The following is an 18028-nucleotide window of genomic DNA, read 5'->3' as shown; positions in this document are numbered from 1 at the left end:
TTCGCACTGCCTTTCCTGATGGAGGAGTCCTAAGTGTCAATTATTAACATATCCTTCTATTTTCTCCCAGGCTAAACCAAGAAAATACAAAATCATCATTATCATTTGACTGAGCCTACAAACAGACTTTTCCATCTGAGAGGCAAAAGTGTATCTACAATCCTTTTAGTTTTCCTCACAATCTGTTACACACGTAGCTACAGGAAGCTGATGTGCTGACCAGTGCTGGAAGGTACTGTACACCTCCTGCCAGCTCTGTATGATTAATAGATCTGAGGGCACCTGAGATCGTACCTGACAAGACCTAAACCAACATTTTGAAATCACAGCCTATGATCTTCCCTTTATTTCATTATCAAACTGGTTTTACAGGCCAGGCATAGCTAAATTATTCTGTGAACTACAGAAATTAGGAAGAATGTTCTCCATTGCACTCTGTCTTGGTTGAATTATCATGCCACTTTAAAACGGTACAAACACAACGCTCATGTCTAATCACACCCTGGTTTTGTCCCACTGTCTAATAAAACTGAGCGGTAGTCTTTCCCTCATTTGGGAGAGGGGAAGACAAGGCAGAGGAATAAAAGCACCATTTTTCCTCTGTGCAGCTTCCTAAGAAAGGAAAAAAACCGTACAGGTTTTGTGACCTTTGCTGCCTGCCATCCAACTTCTGACAGTCATGAAGGCCTTTTTAAGAAAAGACTGAAGACAGAGGTTGTTCTCTCTTTCCTCTCTGAGGCTTTAATGTCTTTTAAACCTAAAAACCTACACAGCCAAGTCAAAATACAGTCTTGCTTATGACCTTAGAAGAATAGTATCTAGACAGCATGTTCAGATTGCCTTACCTCCTTGATCAGCGAGCCAATGTACAGCGATGTGAGAGGAGTCTGTTCAGCTGGCTTAATAACCAAAGTGTTTCCACAACACAGTGCTGGTGCCATCTTCCAAACCAGCATTAGTAACGGGAAGTTCCACTGCAAGAAAACAAGGCTGGTGTCAGATCAGCCCAGCACAGTCACCAATTCATTTCCATGCAGCATTTCCCCCACCTTCACACAGCCCAGGGAGAAAGAAGCAACTGGGAGAACAGGCACAAAGAGAAGCATCTGCTTACAATACTGTGTTTGCTTGGCCTATGGAGTATAAATTCCTTGATTTCCCCCTGAGATCCCAAATACTGCTGGCAATCCTCAAGCTAATCCTGTAAGTTGGACAAACCTCTGCATGATGTGACCTCATTCTTTACAGGAGTCTGATCACACTTTGTATCGGATTTTGGCTGTTCACAGAAATAGCATTGGAGGCAGTGTCCCAGTGCTCACTTTTGTACAGTGTCCTTATGTGGAGGAATTATGAGGTGCAACTGCTCATTGGAAAAAAAAAAAAAAATCATTTTTCTGTGTTAAGTATTGGCTGAGTAGTTTGGAGTTACATAATATAATTTTACATAATATAATTAAATTCCAGGTTTATAACTAGGAAACTTCAGTGTGTTGTTCAGTCATAGAAATCCAGGAGAGGTCTTAGACTCCCTTCAAACTATATATTCCTCTTTTCCAATTAGTTTTCTTATTTGGAATTAGGAACCAGTCCACATCAGTTTCCTCTGTGCTAATCTCTTTCATGGTCATGTGTATTTGTAGATCTTGGAGACTAAGCAAGAAGTGGAAAATCTAGCTCACACTGAATCTCAGAAAGGTCATTTGGCAGCAGAAAGGATTTCTTCATTAAAAATAATTAATGCTGCTTTAGGGATGATGGAAGCAGGCCAACAGTGAGGGGACTTCTCGTCAAGACTCAAGCCAAGGGCCTTCAGCTATCGACAAAGAAGCCAAATATGTTAGGAATCTACAAATTCACACTTACAAATAGATTTGCAGTGGAACTTTTAAAAGATGAATTCTGTTCAAACCCAGCAGCCCTGAGACAAAGCAGAATATAGTCTAATGTGCTATTCTTCAACTTGCCTCTCCCTCCTTCCCAGACCTGTTCCGTTTGAGTGATCTTCTCCAATGGCCGCATCCCATGATTTGCTCATTTGTCTTCTTCTCCTAAGCCTTCTTGAAGGCTTGACTTTGCAGCTTGAGTCATCCACACCTACGCTACTCTTCTACACTTTCAGAGTATGACATAACTCCATTAGGAGCTTTCCATGGCAGAATGGCTGGTGAAAGTAATGGTAAATGACTCCAGGGCTGCCTCATGACATCACCTTGGGATAAAGTTCAGTCATATGCTGCACTTTCTAAGCACTTCCCTTGCTCAGAACATTGGTTTAAATATAGTGAAGCCACAGGAAAGAGGGAGACTGTTAATTGGTCTAGGGAGACATATGCAGGATAGTGACAGAATCTCTTTAAATCAAGTAGGAATATACAAATCCACAGACTGTTGGTGTTAAGAGATCAAACTGGGGAAAAAATTGAAGGGGGTTTGTTCTAAGTAAACTGAAACCAGATGTGGTTTTGTTGACCCAAATCATCCTTTTTACAAACACAGTGTTGAACTTGAATCAAATCTGGTTCTGTTCTATTGTATTTATCACTGATACAGAGTCAACCTGATATGTCAAAAGTCCCACTATGTCCCCTTATAGTGGCCTTCCAAAGCATCCTACGTGTAGGCTTTTAAAGGGATAGCTTCTAAAGCACTGCTGAGTGCCAAAGGTGGCTAAGTGTGACAGGGAGATAACTTTTAATTGGCGATCAGTGTGAAGAAACTGATGTTTTGATCTCAAACCATAAATTCTAGTTGCTCAGAAGCAGTCACATTGTTTGGTCAGCCAGAAAAGCTGTGCAGAAGTCATCAAGCCAAACATTCGATAACTAGTACTGACCATCTCCCACTTTGCCTCAACCTGACATCACTGGATAGACTGTACCATCTTATCACTGGGGATATAAACTCAGTCTTGCTGAAGGAAAATGCAAAATTTCCCCAGATACCTTTCAGAAGTGGTCCAGACCTGGTATTCCCAGGATCCAGCAAATCCAACACCCCACAAACACCTCTTTCAGTCTCTCCTATTACCTTATCCCAAAAGCCAAAATATCCCATGGATTCTTATTGATCCGAGTATCCCAACAGAAAACTTTGGCACAACACCACTTGCCTCATGACCTGTAGGATACCACATTCAAAGCATTTTACAACCAGACAGGAACCAACTATGTCTCTCATGTAGCTGTAAAGTCCTCCTAGCTGTCTGTTTAAACAGAGCAAGCAACACGCACTGAAAATGGAGGTATTCCACAAACTAGCCACACTGTCCCCTCAGCAGAGAATGAGACCTCAAGGAAAAGAAAACTCTATTCAGTGAGATTTAATCACAGAAAGCTCAGAGACCAGTCAGGCGTTATTAATAGCGGATATGATTTAAAACCCAAAACTATGCATCAGAACTAGGCAGCAAAAAGCTAGCACACATAATGACAAGATGGTTGCCCCAGCAGTACAAGAGTCAGAGAGCTCTGACTGGTCTCTGGTGGCTGGTGTCAGCCTTAGAGGAACAGAGCATCTGATTAGGAGACCCACCCTTCCATTGCAGAGGACTTTGTGTTGCCAAGAGCAATTGGCATGGGGGTAAACCAATAAACTACATCAGGCAACTGAAATGGGAGTTCCCTGCAGAACAGCTGTACTTAACTAGGAAGCAAATGGCTGCAGTAAAAGATGGGGTTGTGTACTTCTTCCAGTTCTAAGGGAGATGCAGGGCACCATCACTGCTACTTACTGGAGTTATAGCTCCACAGACACCCATTGGTTCATGCCTGGTGAAACAGACAAAATTTTCATCTGCGAGACAAAAGAAGAAAAGATGACAAAACAGTCAAACCCCTTGCTTCTACAGAAAAAATGTTAAGTCATCTGCAAAATAACAGTTTGGGGACAGGACTAAAACCATATTAGACAAAGAAGCCTATGTCTGTTCATCTTAACTCATGCCTCTGGGGCATCCCAGGCAGATGAAGATCTCTTTGGGACTAGGTCTTGTGTTAGCCCTTGTTAGTCTTGTTAGTTCAGCCCTTCAGAATCCTTCCTCTGGTGACTAATTTTTGTCTGCAGTGCCTGTCCTTCCTATCGCCTCAACGACCACCCGCAGGAACAAAACAGGCTGATTTTGAAAATACATCATATTGTTCATTGTGCCATATGGATCATCCATTGTCTTAACTTGTTCTCTCTAAACCCATGTTTGAACTTATATAGCTGAGCTAAAGTGTTCTGTCTGTCCCTGCCACAACAGTGCCGTGCAACTGCTCTGGCCCTGCAGTCTAGGAAACATGTTGAAAAACCTCTTTCAAGTGTCAGAAAACTTGACAGGGTCCCTCTAAGCTCAGTGCTCTGGCTCCTGAGAGGAGTTAACATCTCAGACCTTCTCTGTAACAAAAGTTAAAAAAAGCACTACACAATCTCTCTAAACATCTGTAAGCTGGCAATGTTAGGGATGCAGGAATGTCAGCGAGGTGAGAGATAATGGTGAATTCCACATCAACCCTCTTCCACATCCCTGTGGCATCTAAGACAGCACATGCTCTGTTGCCTTCATACAATTCTCCCTAGAAACCGTACTTACACTCTCTGCCATCTTAATTAATGTCAGTGATACTTAATGAATATACTCCCCTGTAACGTCAGGCTTTTTCTTTAAGAATTACCCTGAATTTTAAACCAAAAAGGTTTCTCTGTTAAAAAAGCGACAAAAGAGCTCATCCATTATTTTCCAGAGATCTATCCAGGCATTGACATCGTTCTCTCATTAGTGTAAATCTTGAAACCCAGCGCAGGCTGTTTTTGTAGGTTTTCAGAAGCCAACCTTTCCATACATCTTCCCAGCAGGCCTCCCTCCCACTCCCTCAAGCCTGATCCCATCCCAGGTGTGAAACCGGGTCTGAAGGAACTTACCCACTGGGATAGTTCTGCCCTGAATTTTATCAGCCCATCCAGCATAATATCGGAGTGTTTTTATACAGCCTTCCAGGTCAATGAAATAAGCCTGCAGAAAAGGTTTTCCTGTATCCATTGTTTCCAGAGTCTGAAATAACAAATTGCATGCGCTGTCAGACAAGTGAATGTTTTCTTCCTTAAAAAAAAAGCTTTTTGAGAAACTTTCTCAACTTTATTTTGCTTTATGCTGCAGACATGGGGTTTTCTTCCCTTTTATTTAAAGAACGAGCTTGTTAACACAAATAAGGTAGAAGGGAGACTAGACCCAGTAACCCCGAGGCATGCACAAGTTGCTTTATTCAGTGACTGCAATGAAAGCACATCTTTTGGAAGCCCCCAGAAGGTGGCTGTGGGTGGGATACAGGGCTGCAGTCTTGGGCACTGGTCAGAAATGATGTGAGTGTTGTGACTTCACTGTAACTGACCCTCTGACAGAGATGTTCTGGATTCCAGATGGTGTCACTGAAATCAGTCAGACCCACTTTCCTTTTATTTGAAAATCTATTTTTTCTACTTCACAGCCCTGAAACCAACTGCTGAAAAGCTTCTTTTATCCACAGGATGATAGAGAACACATTTCTCACAGAGTTCTGGTAAAGTAACCTTTGGGCTCAGATCTGTGCTGAGACGAAGGCAAAGCAGAAGTTGCTTCACTAAAGCTGCACTGATGCTGAGCAGCTCTAAATGAAGTCCAGTCTCAGCCTGTGTCCCTCTCACTGTTCTGGACATTAGTTCAGTGAATGCTTTGTTCTCTACTCAGGTCATTAAATGTGATATTGGTGCAAATAGCCAGCACATCCATAAAGGAAGTACTATCCCTTGGTAGATTGAAACATCTTTGTTTACATATGAAGTCATACCCTGTCATCTTCCACAGACATTAGGGTCCAAACAGCACTCAAACAGACATTCCCCTTGGAATGACTAGGATTGTTATCCACTCTGAATGTCTGCTCGAACAACTGATTTTTTTATAAGTCATTACTTAACATGCAGCCAAGGCAGCTATGGCTTGTTTTCTGCAGTAAAAACAACAATGCCAAACAAGCCCTCCCAGATCAGAAGGACAGCAGAAAGCTTGAAATGAGTGCCCTGGTTGTGGAAAAAGGAGGGTCCTCTGAAGTCATATCAAAAAGCGAGCAGAAAATGAACAGGGTGTATTCACACACACAAATATGTATTTCTTCCCTTTTAGTTGCTGGATAGAACTGCCTTCCGACCTGGATTTTTTCAGTTTGTCTTGCTGAAACTGGAAGCTGTCACATGGTTAAGAGACACTGTGTTAGAGAAAGTGATCCAGCTCAAAACAGTCGTGCAAGTACAGGCTCCTAACATACAGGGGATATGCTTAAGTCCCACTGACCTCAGTGGGACATTAACTCAGGAACTTACACATCAAACAGCACCAAATGTCATTCCCCTGAAGATAATCAGAGCCTAAGTACAGTGTTGAACTGGTGAGTGCTCAGATCCAAGACCTTAGGTATGAACAGACAGCAGCTTTAAAGTTGAGATGCTAGGATCTGTGGGCACAATTTGGAAAGATGTACAAGGCCCATAGAGCCTAAAGGCTTCTACCAACTGCAGCATATTTTAGCTCAGGTCCTACTCCCCTTTTCTGCACCAGAAGGACTCCTTCAGGACAGGATGGGGAATCATCAGCAAAAGCTCATCAGTGTAGAAGTCCAAGTTAACACAGCTTCTTGGTTATGAAGAGATTTTCCCGAGCCAGTACATTCAGTAGGGAAAGAAACAGTTCCCACTTACATACATTTTAAACTTTGGATGACATCCAGCAAGAGAAAAATTCTCTTTCCAGACCCCCATTTTAGGGGAAGCAATTTGCACAGAAGTTGAACAGGCCTTGCATTTTTGTAATAAAGGATCAAGTCAGTTGTGGTGGTTCGTGGGGGTTTTTGTTTCATTGTTTGGTTTGGTTTTGTTTGTTGTGGGGGTTTTTTGTTTGTTTTTTTAAGAGAAGAGGTAGGACAGTTATGAACATTGATGGCTGATAAGTTTTCAAAGCAATAAACTAAGAAAATGTTTAAGTAATCACTTCAATAACTAGCTGAAGTTTTGGAGAAGTCAACTATATAGAAGAACAGCCAGCCTTCTAAGACTCCCTAAAATCATCCTGCAGAAAGAGGAAGGCAAGCCATGACTCCTGCATACTCTTCTGCCCTTCAAAAAGGAAGAGAAAAGAAAAGCATTAGGTAGGTACGGATACAGCAAAATCAGAGGGATGGAGCCAAGTTACCAGCCAGCTGTCGCCAGTTTCACTGCTCACAGTACTTACTGCCAAGATGACTCTGTCTCGCTCGAGAAGATCAGCCAGCTTGTGAAGGAGTCTTCCTCTGCTTAGGGCATCCATCTGTCTCCATGGAGACCCCCTCTGGAATGCTGCCTTTGCTGCTTCCACTGCATTATCCACATCAGGCTGGAACAGCCACATACACAAGAAAACTTTAGGTTACAGGGAAGGAGGTGGACAATGGCACAGAAACCCCACCAGGCTGCTTCCTAGATGACGCTGTGGTGGCTAAAACCACGTTGTCTGACAAAACCACTTCCATTTTGCTCCCGGATTTGGACCCAAGCCTGCAATACATTTCTGATTTGGCCCAGGCTCAAAAATCTTGAGGTCAGAGTAGCAATAGGGTCTTTCAAAGGTAATTTTATGCAACTGGTTTGCTTATAAAATAATCTAGAATCACATTCCTGTCAATACAGAATGTAAGTGACACAGGGGGAGGATGGAGAAACAAGATCCCAATTCTGCTCCCATTACAGCTTCTCTAAGCATGGCAGGCTATTGGCCTGCACAAATCATCCTCCTCTAAACAAGTGTGGGAAGGAAAGCCCCCCATGAAAAGAGATCACGGTCTTAGCCAAGGGAACAATCACAGATCAGATCTCACCATTCAGTCCCACTGGAACCCATGCCAGTAACAGTTAACACGCTGAGGAAGCCCCCTTAGATCCTAGATCACACTGCCAGAACATTTCTACCAGATTGGAAGGGGGTTGTCGTTCAGTGCTGTAACAAAGGTATTTCACCTACACAGACTGTGCCCCTCTCCCTTTGTCTCCCAGCTGTTTTACTGTGCTCTGGACCAAATCTAACTCTGCTTACCCAAGTTACTAATGCTCAGGTGGGCAGCAAATTCCTTCTTCCCACACTGACACCGCCAGAGAAGCTTCATGCATTGCTCTGGCTACAGTATGCCCTCGACTCCTCCCTTCCCCCCACAAACATTGATTTAAAAAAAAAGTGAAGCCAAGGGCAACCTCCCGACAGAATGAAATCAATGGGAACACTGCCATCAACATCCATGAGGCCAAGACTGTACCCCAAGCATACATAAAGCATACTTTGCCCTGGCTTTCAACAGAATCCTGCTGTATGTAATGTCTGGCACAGCCCACGCCTCACTTCAGCTGATGGAGAGCTTGTACCTCGCCACAATATGTGGCTCAGGGGGGTTGGAAAAGAGGGAGGGTTTCAGGCCTTTATCAGTCCTCATAGCACTTCACCAGTTGCTCTCACTTATGTCTTATCTCAAGTCTTGTCTTAATACAGTGAAAAAGTACACCTCTGCACTGATCCAACAAGGTCTGGCCACTCTCTCCTCATGGGGAAGTGTGTGGTTGTCAAACAAGAAAAATGTTATTGTGAGGCATGTCACTTTCCCACAGCAGAAGTTCATGGACAACACAGCAAGTCATCACCCATGGAAGTGGCACCTTACACTAAATTCAGCACCTTTTCTTTACAAGAAGAGTACACAGCTTTAAAATAGTCTGACCTATACTGCTGGGAAAAGAAATCCACCCTCTTAGAAGGGCACTGATGGGGGAAACCATGGAGGAGATCTGTGCTCCAGTCAAGCAAGGGTGCTGGCAAGACAGAGGTGGCAAGCAGCCACAGCACAAAGGCAGGCATGTCCTGCCTGGGGCCCATCACCCACAGGCAGAACAGGCCTTCAGAATGGTTCACTTCAGTTGAGTTCATCCAGATTCAAACTGGCACACCACAAAAGCCAGAAGGCGCTACCAGCCACCGCACACTTAGGTACTCCCCATCCTGCCTGCTGGAATGAAGGCTAAAGCTGAAAAAAGGCAATATTTTATGTGACAAAGCAGACAAAGAAACACAGGAAGTGTGTTGGGTTTAAACAAGTCTTCCCTTAGCAGCAGTTAATTAGCTTCTGTGACTAGGCTGGAAGAACTAAGGTGCAGAGCATTGGGTCTGCAGTGGCACAGGCCACAGCACCGCATGCCCTTGGTACTGAGGGACTTTCCACTGCCCTGGCACTCACAGAACAAGGATGAGATTGGCTCTGTGGGCAGAGGACTTCAGTGCATGCCCAGATTTTTCCCACCATCTAAATATGGGAGCACCTGAGCCCTGCAGATACTAGTTGTCTTCATTCTCGCATGTGCTGGCTACACAAAGCAGCCTGGAGACTGCAGTCACTATCACACAACCAAAAAGGCTTTCCCAGAACAGCCTCAGGGGTAACACCACCAAGTGAGATCTTGTGAGTCTGCACAGCCTCAATAGGCCTGAGAGACCAGCAAAAACAAGGAAATTCTTCAGAAAGGTTGAAATGCCATTCTTAATCCATCCTGTTATGACTAGGCATTAGGGGAGTCTGAATGGCATGTTCATTGCAGGCATGTTGCAATAGGTAGGCACAAGGCGTGACAAAGACTTGTAACTGTCAAGGTGCCAGGGACACACTGTGGTACACAAACAACAAGGAGGAGTTCTGTGCATTCGGGTGCTCAGTTCTGATCTATACAGAGTTACTGAGCATTATACAAAAAAACTCCACTAAGAGAATATTAAGACTGCGAAGTCAAGCATCACAGCGTTGGGAAATGCCTGCAAACTGTCATACCCACCTTGGATGTTTGCATTATGATACAACCCCCAGTTACACAACTGCATATCATCTTCCCCTGAACAAACTCACACCGTTCTTTGTTCTAAGCTACCTCCTCCACCTGAAGTCCTGCTCATTGCTGCTCCATTTCTTTCCTGCCCCTTTTTCCTCTCTCCTGCCTCCACAGCAGGCTGCTGAGCATGGTGGAGACCATCACCTCACTGGGTCTGTGAGTAGAGAAAATGCCTGCAAAAGCGCCTTGCTCTGTTTCAGGCTCAGTGTGCACAACACTAATTCAGTTTGGCCAGTAAGGAGACATGCCAGGGATAGAGCATACTCACTGGAAATTGTCTTTCTTCTATTGAGGTACTAACTTTTTCCAAAAGACTCCACTATGCATGTCTTTGGAAAGGCACATTTCTGGCATAGGGCATAAGCATGCCAAGTTTCTTAATTAGAAGAGGTTCCCTGACCTGCTCCCTCCCCTGCAAACAATCTACACATTGTGTTGCTCTAACTTCTAAGCCTAAGTTGAAAACAGTACAAACAGCAACTTAGAAGCCCAAAGTGCCTTTATTGAGGGCATTGCAAGTTTGCTGTAGGGAACAATATTCCTGCAGCCTCTTACCTCAGCCTGCCACTGCAATCTGAGGAGGGCAGGATGACTGTGGACAAAACCCTCTTACAACCCTTCGAAGATCCACACAGGAGAGAACTGCTTAATGATCATGACAGATGCTCCATGGCATCAAGTCTGCTTAACAGTCACAGCTGTAGACCTGCTCCCCATGCTCTGTGGCAGCCAGCTGAGCTGGGCGCTCGAGTCCTTTCCCCCCTTGTTAACATGCTGCTAGAAGAAAAGAGCTTGTCTTCGAGTGCTATTGACAGCCCCAGAGAAATGACAGTGGCACAAGTATTTTTGCCTTCACGTGGTAACACGAAGACAGGGTGGAAGTTCTGGGGCTAGAAGTCTAATGACGTTATTCCTTCTCTGTTACCAACCTAGCAAACACTTTGCCACTAAGCCATTATTTGGGAGGCAGAAAGACTCCAAGCCTCCTGTGGAAGGAAGCATTTGCCATTTTCTTTTTGGTGCTTCTTTTTCCACACAAGACTTTCCTTTATCCCCCAACTACCCCATTAAGGTAAATTCTATAACTAAAGAACAAACAACAAAACCTCATAAAGCATTGGCCAAGTTTCAGCACTAAACTAAATTGCAGTCTCTGAGATATCAGCTGCCAAATTCCCACCCCTCACATGCAGCCTAAGCAAAACACACTCTGCACAGCCAGGGAGGGGCAGGTTTCTGTTCAGGGCTAGAGAAGTGGAGTCCTGCTCCCAGCCTGCACAGGATGGAGAGCCAACCTTGGCACAGCACAGCTGAAGCCAGAGCCAGCACCAGGAACTGCCACCCCTGCATGGTACTGACCAGCACAACCAAGTACGGTGGCACGATGCTGGAAAGCACCACCAAACACAACTCACTGCTTTCAGCAGTAACTCTAACAGGCTGGAGTTACAGACCTAGGAGGGGATGTTCAATCAGGGCAAAAAGAAGTCTCAGGGGACTCAGTTTGCCACAGGACAGTGGGACATGGTCAAGTGTCACCAGTAGCCAGTTTGGGATGCTTCTCACCCATGACTCTGCTTTAACTAATCCAGATCCAGGTCTAACACCACTCAGTCTCTTCCAAAAACCTACTTAGAGAAAAAAAATTATTATTTTTAAAGTGTGATGTAGAGGGGTGGAAGAAGCTTTCAGCACCCCAAGGTGGAGATAACTTATATTCTTGCCTGCAATTATTCTGTGCACCAAGGAGTCAGCCACCTATGCTGAGTATCCACGGGCAGAGGGCTCCACTTACTAGCCCCAAGGAGAGGTGTACAGTGAATCTCCCACAGCTGCAAGTTATCCTTGAATTCAGGCAGGGACAAGTCTCAAGAAGGCAAGCTGCAGAACCGGCCTTTTAGTTCTGCATAACAATTTTCTTTAACCAAGCCATTAAGAAGCTGGCTTGAGATACTCACATAATACTCTGTAATGCTTGAGGAGACACTTAGCTCAGAACAATAACATCATCATTTCTGCCTAGTAATATACGGTTGCATCAGAGTTAGCTTCAACTCTGCTGTTTACATGCCACTGCAATTAAACACAGTTGTGTCCTGCCCAGTTAGTATAAAGAAGTTACATATTACATTGTTTGGTTCTGCCTCGATCTGCAATTGTCCCATGCAGATCCCCCATGGCCGTATGTCTCAGAGGCTGCTTTGGTGCCATACAAAAAGAATGGCTACCTTATTATTTTCATGCAGGCTGGAGACTTGCATTGCAAAGCAAGCTTGCTCCCATCTCCAGAAGAGTCAGGCTCTACACTTTACACAGTATAATACCAGAAAACACATTGCCCCTAGTATCAATCCTGCCAGGAAAGGATGCTCAAGGCAGCTACCTGGTTGGAAACCAGGCACTCTGCCTCAGAACTGTTAGACAGGTTTAGATACCCAGAAAAAGACACCACAGTACAAGCAGAAATGCCCACACCACTCATCACTTACTGCCCACATCAATGAACAGCCAAAGCCCTGGTACAGCAGGGAAGCTGTGAATCACCTTCCCATGACATACCGCAAAAAGCTGGCTCTTGGGCCAGCCCTCTCCCATAGATCAGGCCAAGTTGGCCCATATGCGATGGGCTGTTTTGGATGAAGTGTCACATCTGATTGTTTTTCACCTCAGACTGTTACCAAATCCAAGCAGTTACATCCCAGGCTAATTTACAGCACACCAGGGCCAGGGACTACTAAAGCTCTTGAGAGATACTGGTTTGGTTTTAACTGTGAGTTACCACATTTGTGCAGGAGGCCAGAACCCACGATACCAGTTGGAAAAGCAACACCACACCTCTAGCAGAAAGTGGGCAGTGTTTGTATGACTGAGCTTGAATTCCCCCAAGCACTCTGGTCATTTGTTGATTGTGTTTAAAAATAAGAGTGAGTTTCTGCCTCCAACAGGCTGCCAGGTCACCATGTATAAACCACTCCCAACACAAGGCCCAGGTTCTGTCAGGGATGTGCATACACCATCATTGCTATTTCTCAGACCAGCTGCTTTCTTCCAGTCTATAACACAAGAATGAGGCTAAATCTCATTTCTCTGATAGTGTTCAGCAGGCAGTTCCTACCAGGGAAAGGAACTCTGCAGAGCTGGACAGGATTGATCCCACCCACCCTGGGTAATACTTGAGCAGCACATCCAGTGTCCCAGACCTCCAGCTCAGTCTGGCCAGATGTACATTGTCATTAAGACAGCTTTTCCTCTGTGTGCTTCCCTACAAAAGGGAGTCCCTCGGAAACTGTCTTTTGCACTGCCTTTCCAACAATATTTACCTTGTCTCCTTCTTCAACATCACAAATTTTCTCCAGCGTTGAAGGGTTGTAGGTAGGGAACTTCTTTCCACTTGTAGACTCATGCCATTCATTGTTAATAAATATCTGAAGAGAGAGGAAGGAGAGTGGGATAGGGAGGAGAAAGAATAAAAAACAATGTAGACAATGCAAAAAACCCACAAGTACTCCTCAAAGGTCCAAGGCTCTTCAATTTCCATTGATGGCAGAGTCAGGCATGTTCAGTTTCTCTCCCAGGGAGACTGTTTTGCGATACAGACAGCATTTATCCAAACTAGAACCTCAGCCAGAGAACAGATGAAAAAACCTTCGTGCACCCAGTTAGTTTTGAGCAAGAGAAGACAGAGGATGGGGCCCACACAGTATAACACCATAACTTGGCAATGAGAAACAGACAGTTTTTGAAATACATCTCCATGGGAACAGCAAGCAGATACCGAGAGAAGCTCGTATGGTTCAGGCAAAAGGAGCCCCTTGTTACACGCTACAAATGAGATGTCAGTGTACAGTGTTACTTGGTTGTTTGTATCTGGTCCTGGGCTACTTCCACAACTTGCCCCCCGCATCCCCACCCCCCATCAGAGGTGGGTAAATACTGGCTCAGTTCTACCCCATCATGCCTTGTCACAGGCTAGATCAAGCCTCCCACGTCACTTGGAGTCATCTGTGACAAGATTTAAGTGTTTCAAAATATTGCATTTCCAGAGCAAGAACAAACAGTCCCAGTGTTGCGTAACTGAAAATGCATTAAATACTAGAGTGTTGTTACTCACTGTAAACAGAACATGAATACCTATATACAATTAATTGATTCAACATGCATCTTATCCACACTGTGATCTAACTTGGCAGTGTTATATTTTATAAATATACTTTAAGTAAGATTAGATGAAGTAATCTTTATTAGTAGCCTGTTAGTGGCTGTAAGCTAGTACTTTTACTTGGAAGTCATCCACATTTGCAATCTTGTTTATGAGTCTCTACACACCACCAGGAGATTAATGTTGCATCCCTTACATTTGGAATTCCCACTGCTTTGGGTCATAGTTTTCTTTCCTTGGGCAGCTTTTTTTTTTTTTTCCACACACACACACACACACCCCCCAAATGAGTTTCTCCTTACTATTTCTGCAAAAATCATTCAAGTTGTGACTGGCGTAGAAGCTGAACTTTTGGACCCACCTGTTGCAGACAAGCAGAGAAAAATAAAATTTTGCCAAAAACAATTCCAAGTGAAGCCACAAGGAAAGATACAATGTTAGAAATATTAACTAATTTGACACTAATGCTCCTAAACTACCACCATGATCCAAATGTTGCATTTTAACATTTACACATTTTAACTTCAGTTTTCCTTTGTTTCACTGACGAAAAGTCCCATTATAAGTGTGGGAGATAGGGCAGGTACTGCAACATTATAGAATTGGGTATATGCTCACAAACTAAGGATTGGGGAAGGATGCAGCTTTTCCTCCACATTCAACCTTAATTCTATGTGAAAGGGTTGGGACAGGAAAGCGACGTTTCTGTAAGAAGCAGTAAAACACAAGAGTGACAGGATCAGGCTGTTTTAAATGCAACATACACGCTGGCATCATTCTGGGAATCACACAACATAGCCTGAGTCTTTGGTGCCAGGAGTTGAAATTGAACAGAATAGCATATTAGCCGTTCATACTTCATACCCAGGATTTGAGACACAAAGTTGTGGACAGATAACTTCCATCACACAATCCATGACAAGCATTAAGCTGCTCTTATGAGTAAGATCTTTGTTGAGAATTTTTCCTCTCCCCCAGCCCCATGAGTCGCAGAACCGAAAATAAAAATCTCCACTAAGCAAAGTGTGCCATCAGCTGTAAACATCTGGTGAAACTCAGGGCTTTTAGAAAACCCCTCACAGTTTTATGAAAACTGACTGCTGCTCATTACTTTCTCAGATGCACTGGAAGCATCAGATCAAATGTCCAACTCACACTTTTAATTAACATTGGTTTCCCCTTTTAAGAGAGTACCTTGATACGTTTAGTGCACAGAATCTCCAGCAAAACTCTGGAGACTAAAAACTGTGTGTTTTAAAACATACATGGCTGCAGGATCAGCTCCCTAAGGAGTATTTAAAAGTGTTCACAACAATAAAAATAACAAAAACCAGAACATTTGGATGTTTAAGAATAACTCTAACGGCCGTGTCCATTTTGGATGCAGGAGAGAGCTGTTTGTGCAGCATTACACCATTCTGTAGTCAGCAGCTGCAGATCCAATTTGCTGCTAAATGACAAGTTTATCTTACAAAGAAAGAGTAGATAAATTTGGGATGTTAAAAATTAATCTCATCCAGTGATTACCACTAATTGCTAATCTGTTTCAGTCTTCAGATGCATAATTCAAGTCAACACCTCACTGGATAAGATATTGCTGTTTACTCCTTCTCACCACAAGAAATAAAACTTTAAGTTCTGCTATCTTTTATTTCATACAGAAACGTAACAGCAATTAATATGCTCATTGAGCCCCTCCAGCTCTTTTAGTCCAGCCACATAATTCAAGTTACGGCAGTCAAGGCTGCGGAGCAGCGTAACCAGCCGGAATATTTTCCCCACTGCGCAGGACAGTGGGGTCAGGCTGTTGTGGAACAAAAAGCGACTCTGCTATCACAGAGCCACAGCTGCGTTAGGGAGCAGGGATTTCTGCAGTAGTGCTCAGCTCTGCACCAGCGCCAGCCTCACCTCTGAGCGACCGAGCTATTGAGCTCAGGAGCCTTAAGTTAAATCCAAAAGATCAGAAGCGACTGCTGAAAGGGAAGCTCGATGGAGAGGTGCGGGTTTGTGTGAGCTTGCTGCCCGAGTCCTCACCCCGCGGGGAGGCCACGGAAGAGTTCTGTTGGGACAGCAAGCCACCACCAAGATGTGTGCTAACAGCACTCCTCTTCAGGAGCTGCAGGGTGGCCCCAGGCCCACCACAGAGCCCTTTCACAAGGCCCAGTCCCGCAGGACACTGGCCCCCCTCCATGCTGCCATCACCCACCCGACCCAAGCCCACCCTAGTGCTGCCCCTCTCCAAGCAGGGCCCCATCCACCAGAGAGACGGGAGCTTCACACCAGGTCAAGGACAGCTGAACACAACCCAGGCAGGCAGCTTCCTCACAGATAAACCCCTTCTTGCCTCTGCCCAAGCTCACCCCATCCAAATCCGATTTTGCTGAGAGCTAATGTGATGCTAGAAGCATTTACCGGGTGGGCGTGCAAGAGCAGCACAGGGCTCTCGGGAAGATGGCCGTCACGGAGGGGACAGCCCAGCGTGACGCCATGGCCCTCACACGGCTGGCCTGCCACCGGTGGGCCCCAGGCCTGCCACACAGCCAGGGAGAAGTGCCACTGGGCAGCACCACGAGTGTGGTGGGTTGTTGGGGTTTTTTTCTCCTTAAAAAAAAAAAGTTGGTTTCCTGGGCCTTAGGGATTGGAGCAACAGCAGCTCCCACAGAAATGCCACAGTCACCTGCTTGCTCCTATCACTCAACTGCACTTACACCCCCATAAGCTTACTGTCTAGGGCAGCAGGAAGAACAAAAAATAATAAATAAAGCAAGGGAGAAAATTCTATATTACAAAGAAAAAAAAATACCTCACCACCAGCCTGACTCTACCAAGCATGGGCGATGCCGCGGCAAAGCCCGCTGCCCGCCTTCCCCCGCCAGCTCACCTTGGTGTACTTCACCTCCAGGCTCCGCAGGGGCCGCGGCAGCGGCGGCACCTTCCTGTCAGGCTGCCCGTTCTCCACGGCGCCGTTGAGGGCGGCCATGGCCGCGCCGTCGAGCCTGCGCCGCCCTCTACCGCTGACAGCCCGCCGCACCGCCTTAAGAGCGGCGCGCGCCGGGCGCCGCCGCCCGCCCCCATTGGCCCCCGCCTCGCCCCGCCCCCGCCCTCGCCCCGCCCCCTCGCGCGGCCGCGGCCCTCAGGTAACGGGCGGCGCCGCCCCGCCGAGGCTCCGCGCCTGCCGCCGGGGCGGGGGGGCGCCCGCGGACCGCGCCGGCCGGCTCGGGGCTCCGCGGGGCTCCCGGCCGCCTCGAGGGGCTCCCGGCAGGGCTGCGCCGGCCGCCGCGGGGCTCCTGGCCACCTCGGAGCTGCCTCGGGGGGCTCCCGGCAGCACTGTGCCAGCTGCCTCAGGGCTGCCTCACAGCTCCCCGCTGCCTCAGAGGGCTCCCCACAGGGCCACACCGGCCACCTCGGGGCCGCCTCAGGGCTCCCGGCCACCTCAGGGCTACCTCAGGGCTCCTGGCCAGCTCAGGACTCCCAGCAGGGCCACGCTGGCCACTTCAGGGCTGCCTCACGGCTCCCCACTGCCTCGAGGCGCTCCCCACAGGGCTATGCCGGCCACCTCGGGGCCACCGCAGGGATGCTTCAGGGCTCCTGGCCAGCTCGGGGCTTCTAGCAGGGCTGTGCTAGCCAGCTCGGGGCCGCCTCAGGGCTCCTGGCCACGTCGGGGCCGCCTCAGAGCTACCTCAGGGCTCCTGGCCACCTCAGGGCTACCTCAGGGCTCCTGGCCACCTTGGGGCTGTCTCAGGGCTCCCTGCAGGCCCGAGGCAGGGGCAGACCCGCAGACCCCTCTGCTCGGAGGCAGCCATCAGTCGGGCCCTCTCCCCGGTTGAGGATGGTGAAGGAAGGGGCCGCGCCACAGCCAGGTGGGCTGAGGGGCACACAGCAGCCCCCCCAGCTTCTTCCAAGGGGTGGCATCAGGGTGGGTGTGGGAGGATGTGCCCTCTGCTGCCTTCTGCCTCTCTG

General features: G+C 46.6%; 1 protein-coding gene across 1 annotated transcript in view; it reads right to left on the bottom strand.

Annotated features, from left to right (window-relative positions):
• The window catches only part of ALDH1A3 (aldehyde dehydrogenase 1 family member A3), a 36946-nt gene extending 19858 nt beyond the window's left edge, over positions 1-17088 (bottom strand). Inside the window, exons 1-6 of the mRNA XM_005242443.3 lie at positions 16950-17088; positions 13230-13334; positions 7244-7384; positions 4906-5035; positions 3734-3795; positions 846-974 (exon numbers count right to left, since the gene is read on the bottom strand). Coding sequence (XP_005242500.2) covers positions 846-974; positions 3734-3795; positions 4906-5035; positions 7244-7384; positions 13230-13334; positions 16950-17048 — 666 coding nt within the window. The 5' untranslated portion in view covers positions 17049-17088. The remainder of the gene's footprint in view (positions 1-845; positions 975-3733; positions 3796-4905; positions 5036-7243; positions 7385-13229; positions 13335-16949) is intronic.
• Between the last annotated feature and the right edge of the window lie 940 nt (positions 17089-18028).

The sequence above is a fragment of the Falco peregrinus genome, chromosome 1 (genome assembly GCF_023634155.1).
Source record: "Falco peregrinus isolate bFalPer1 chromosome 1, bFalPer1.pri, whole genome shotgun sequence".
Classification (NCBI taxonomy): domain Eukaryota; kingdom Metazoa; phylum Chordata; class Aves; order Falconiformes; family Falconidae; genus Falco; species Falco peregrinus.
The sequence above is the reverse complement of the archived record's forward strand: the minus strand, read 5'-3'. Positions and strand labels throughout refer to the sequence as shown.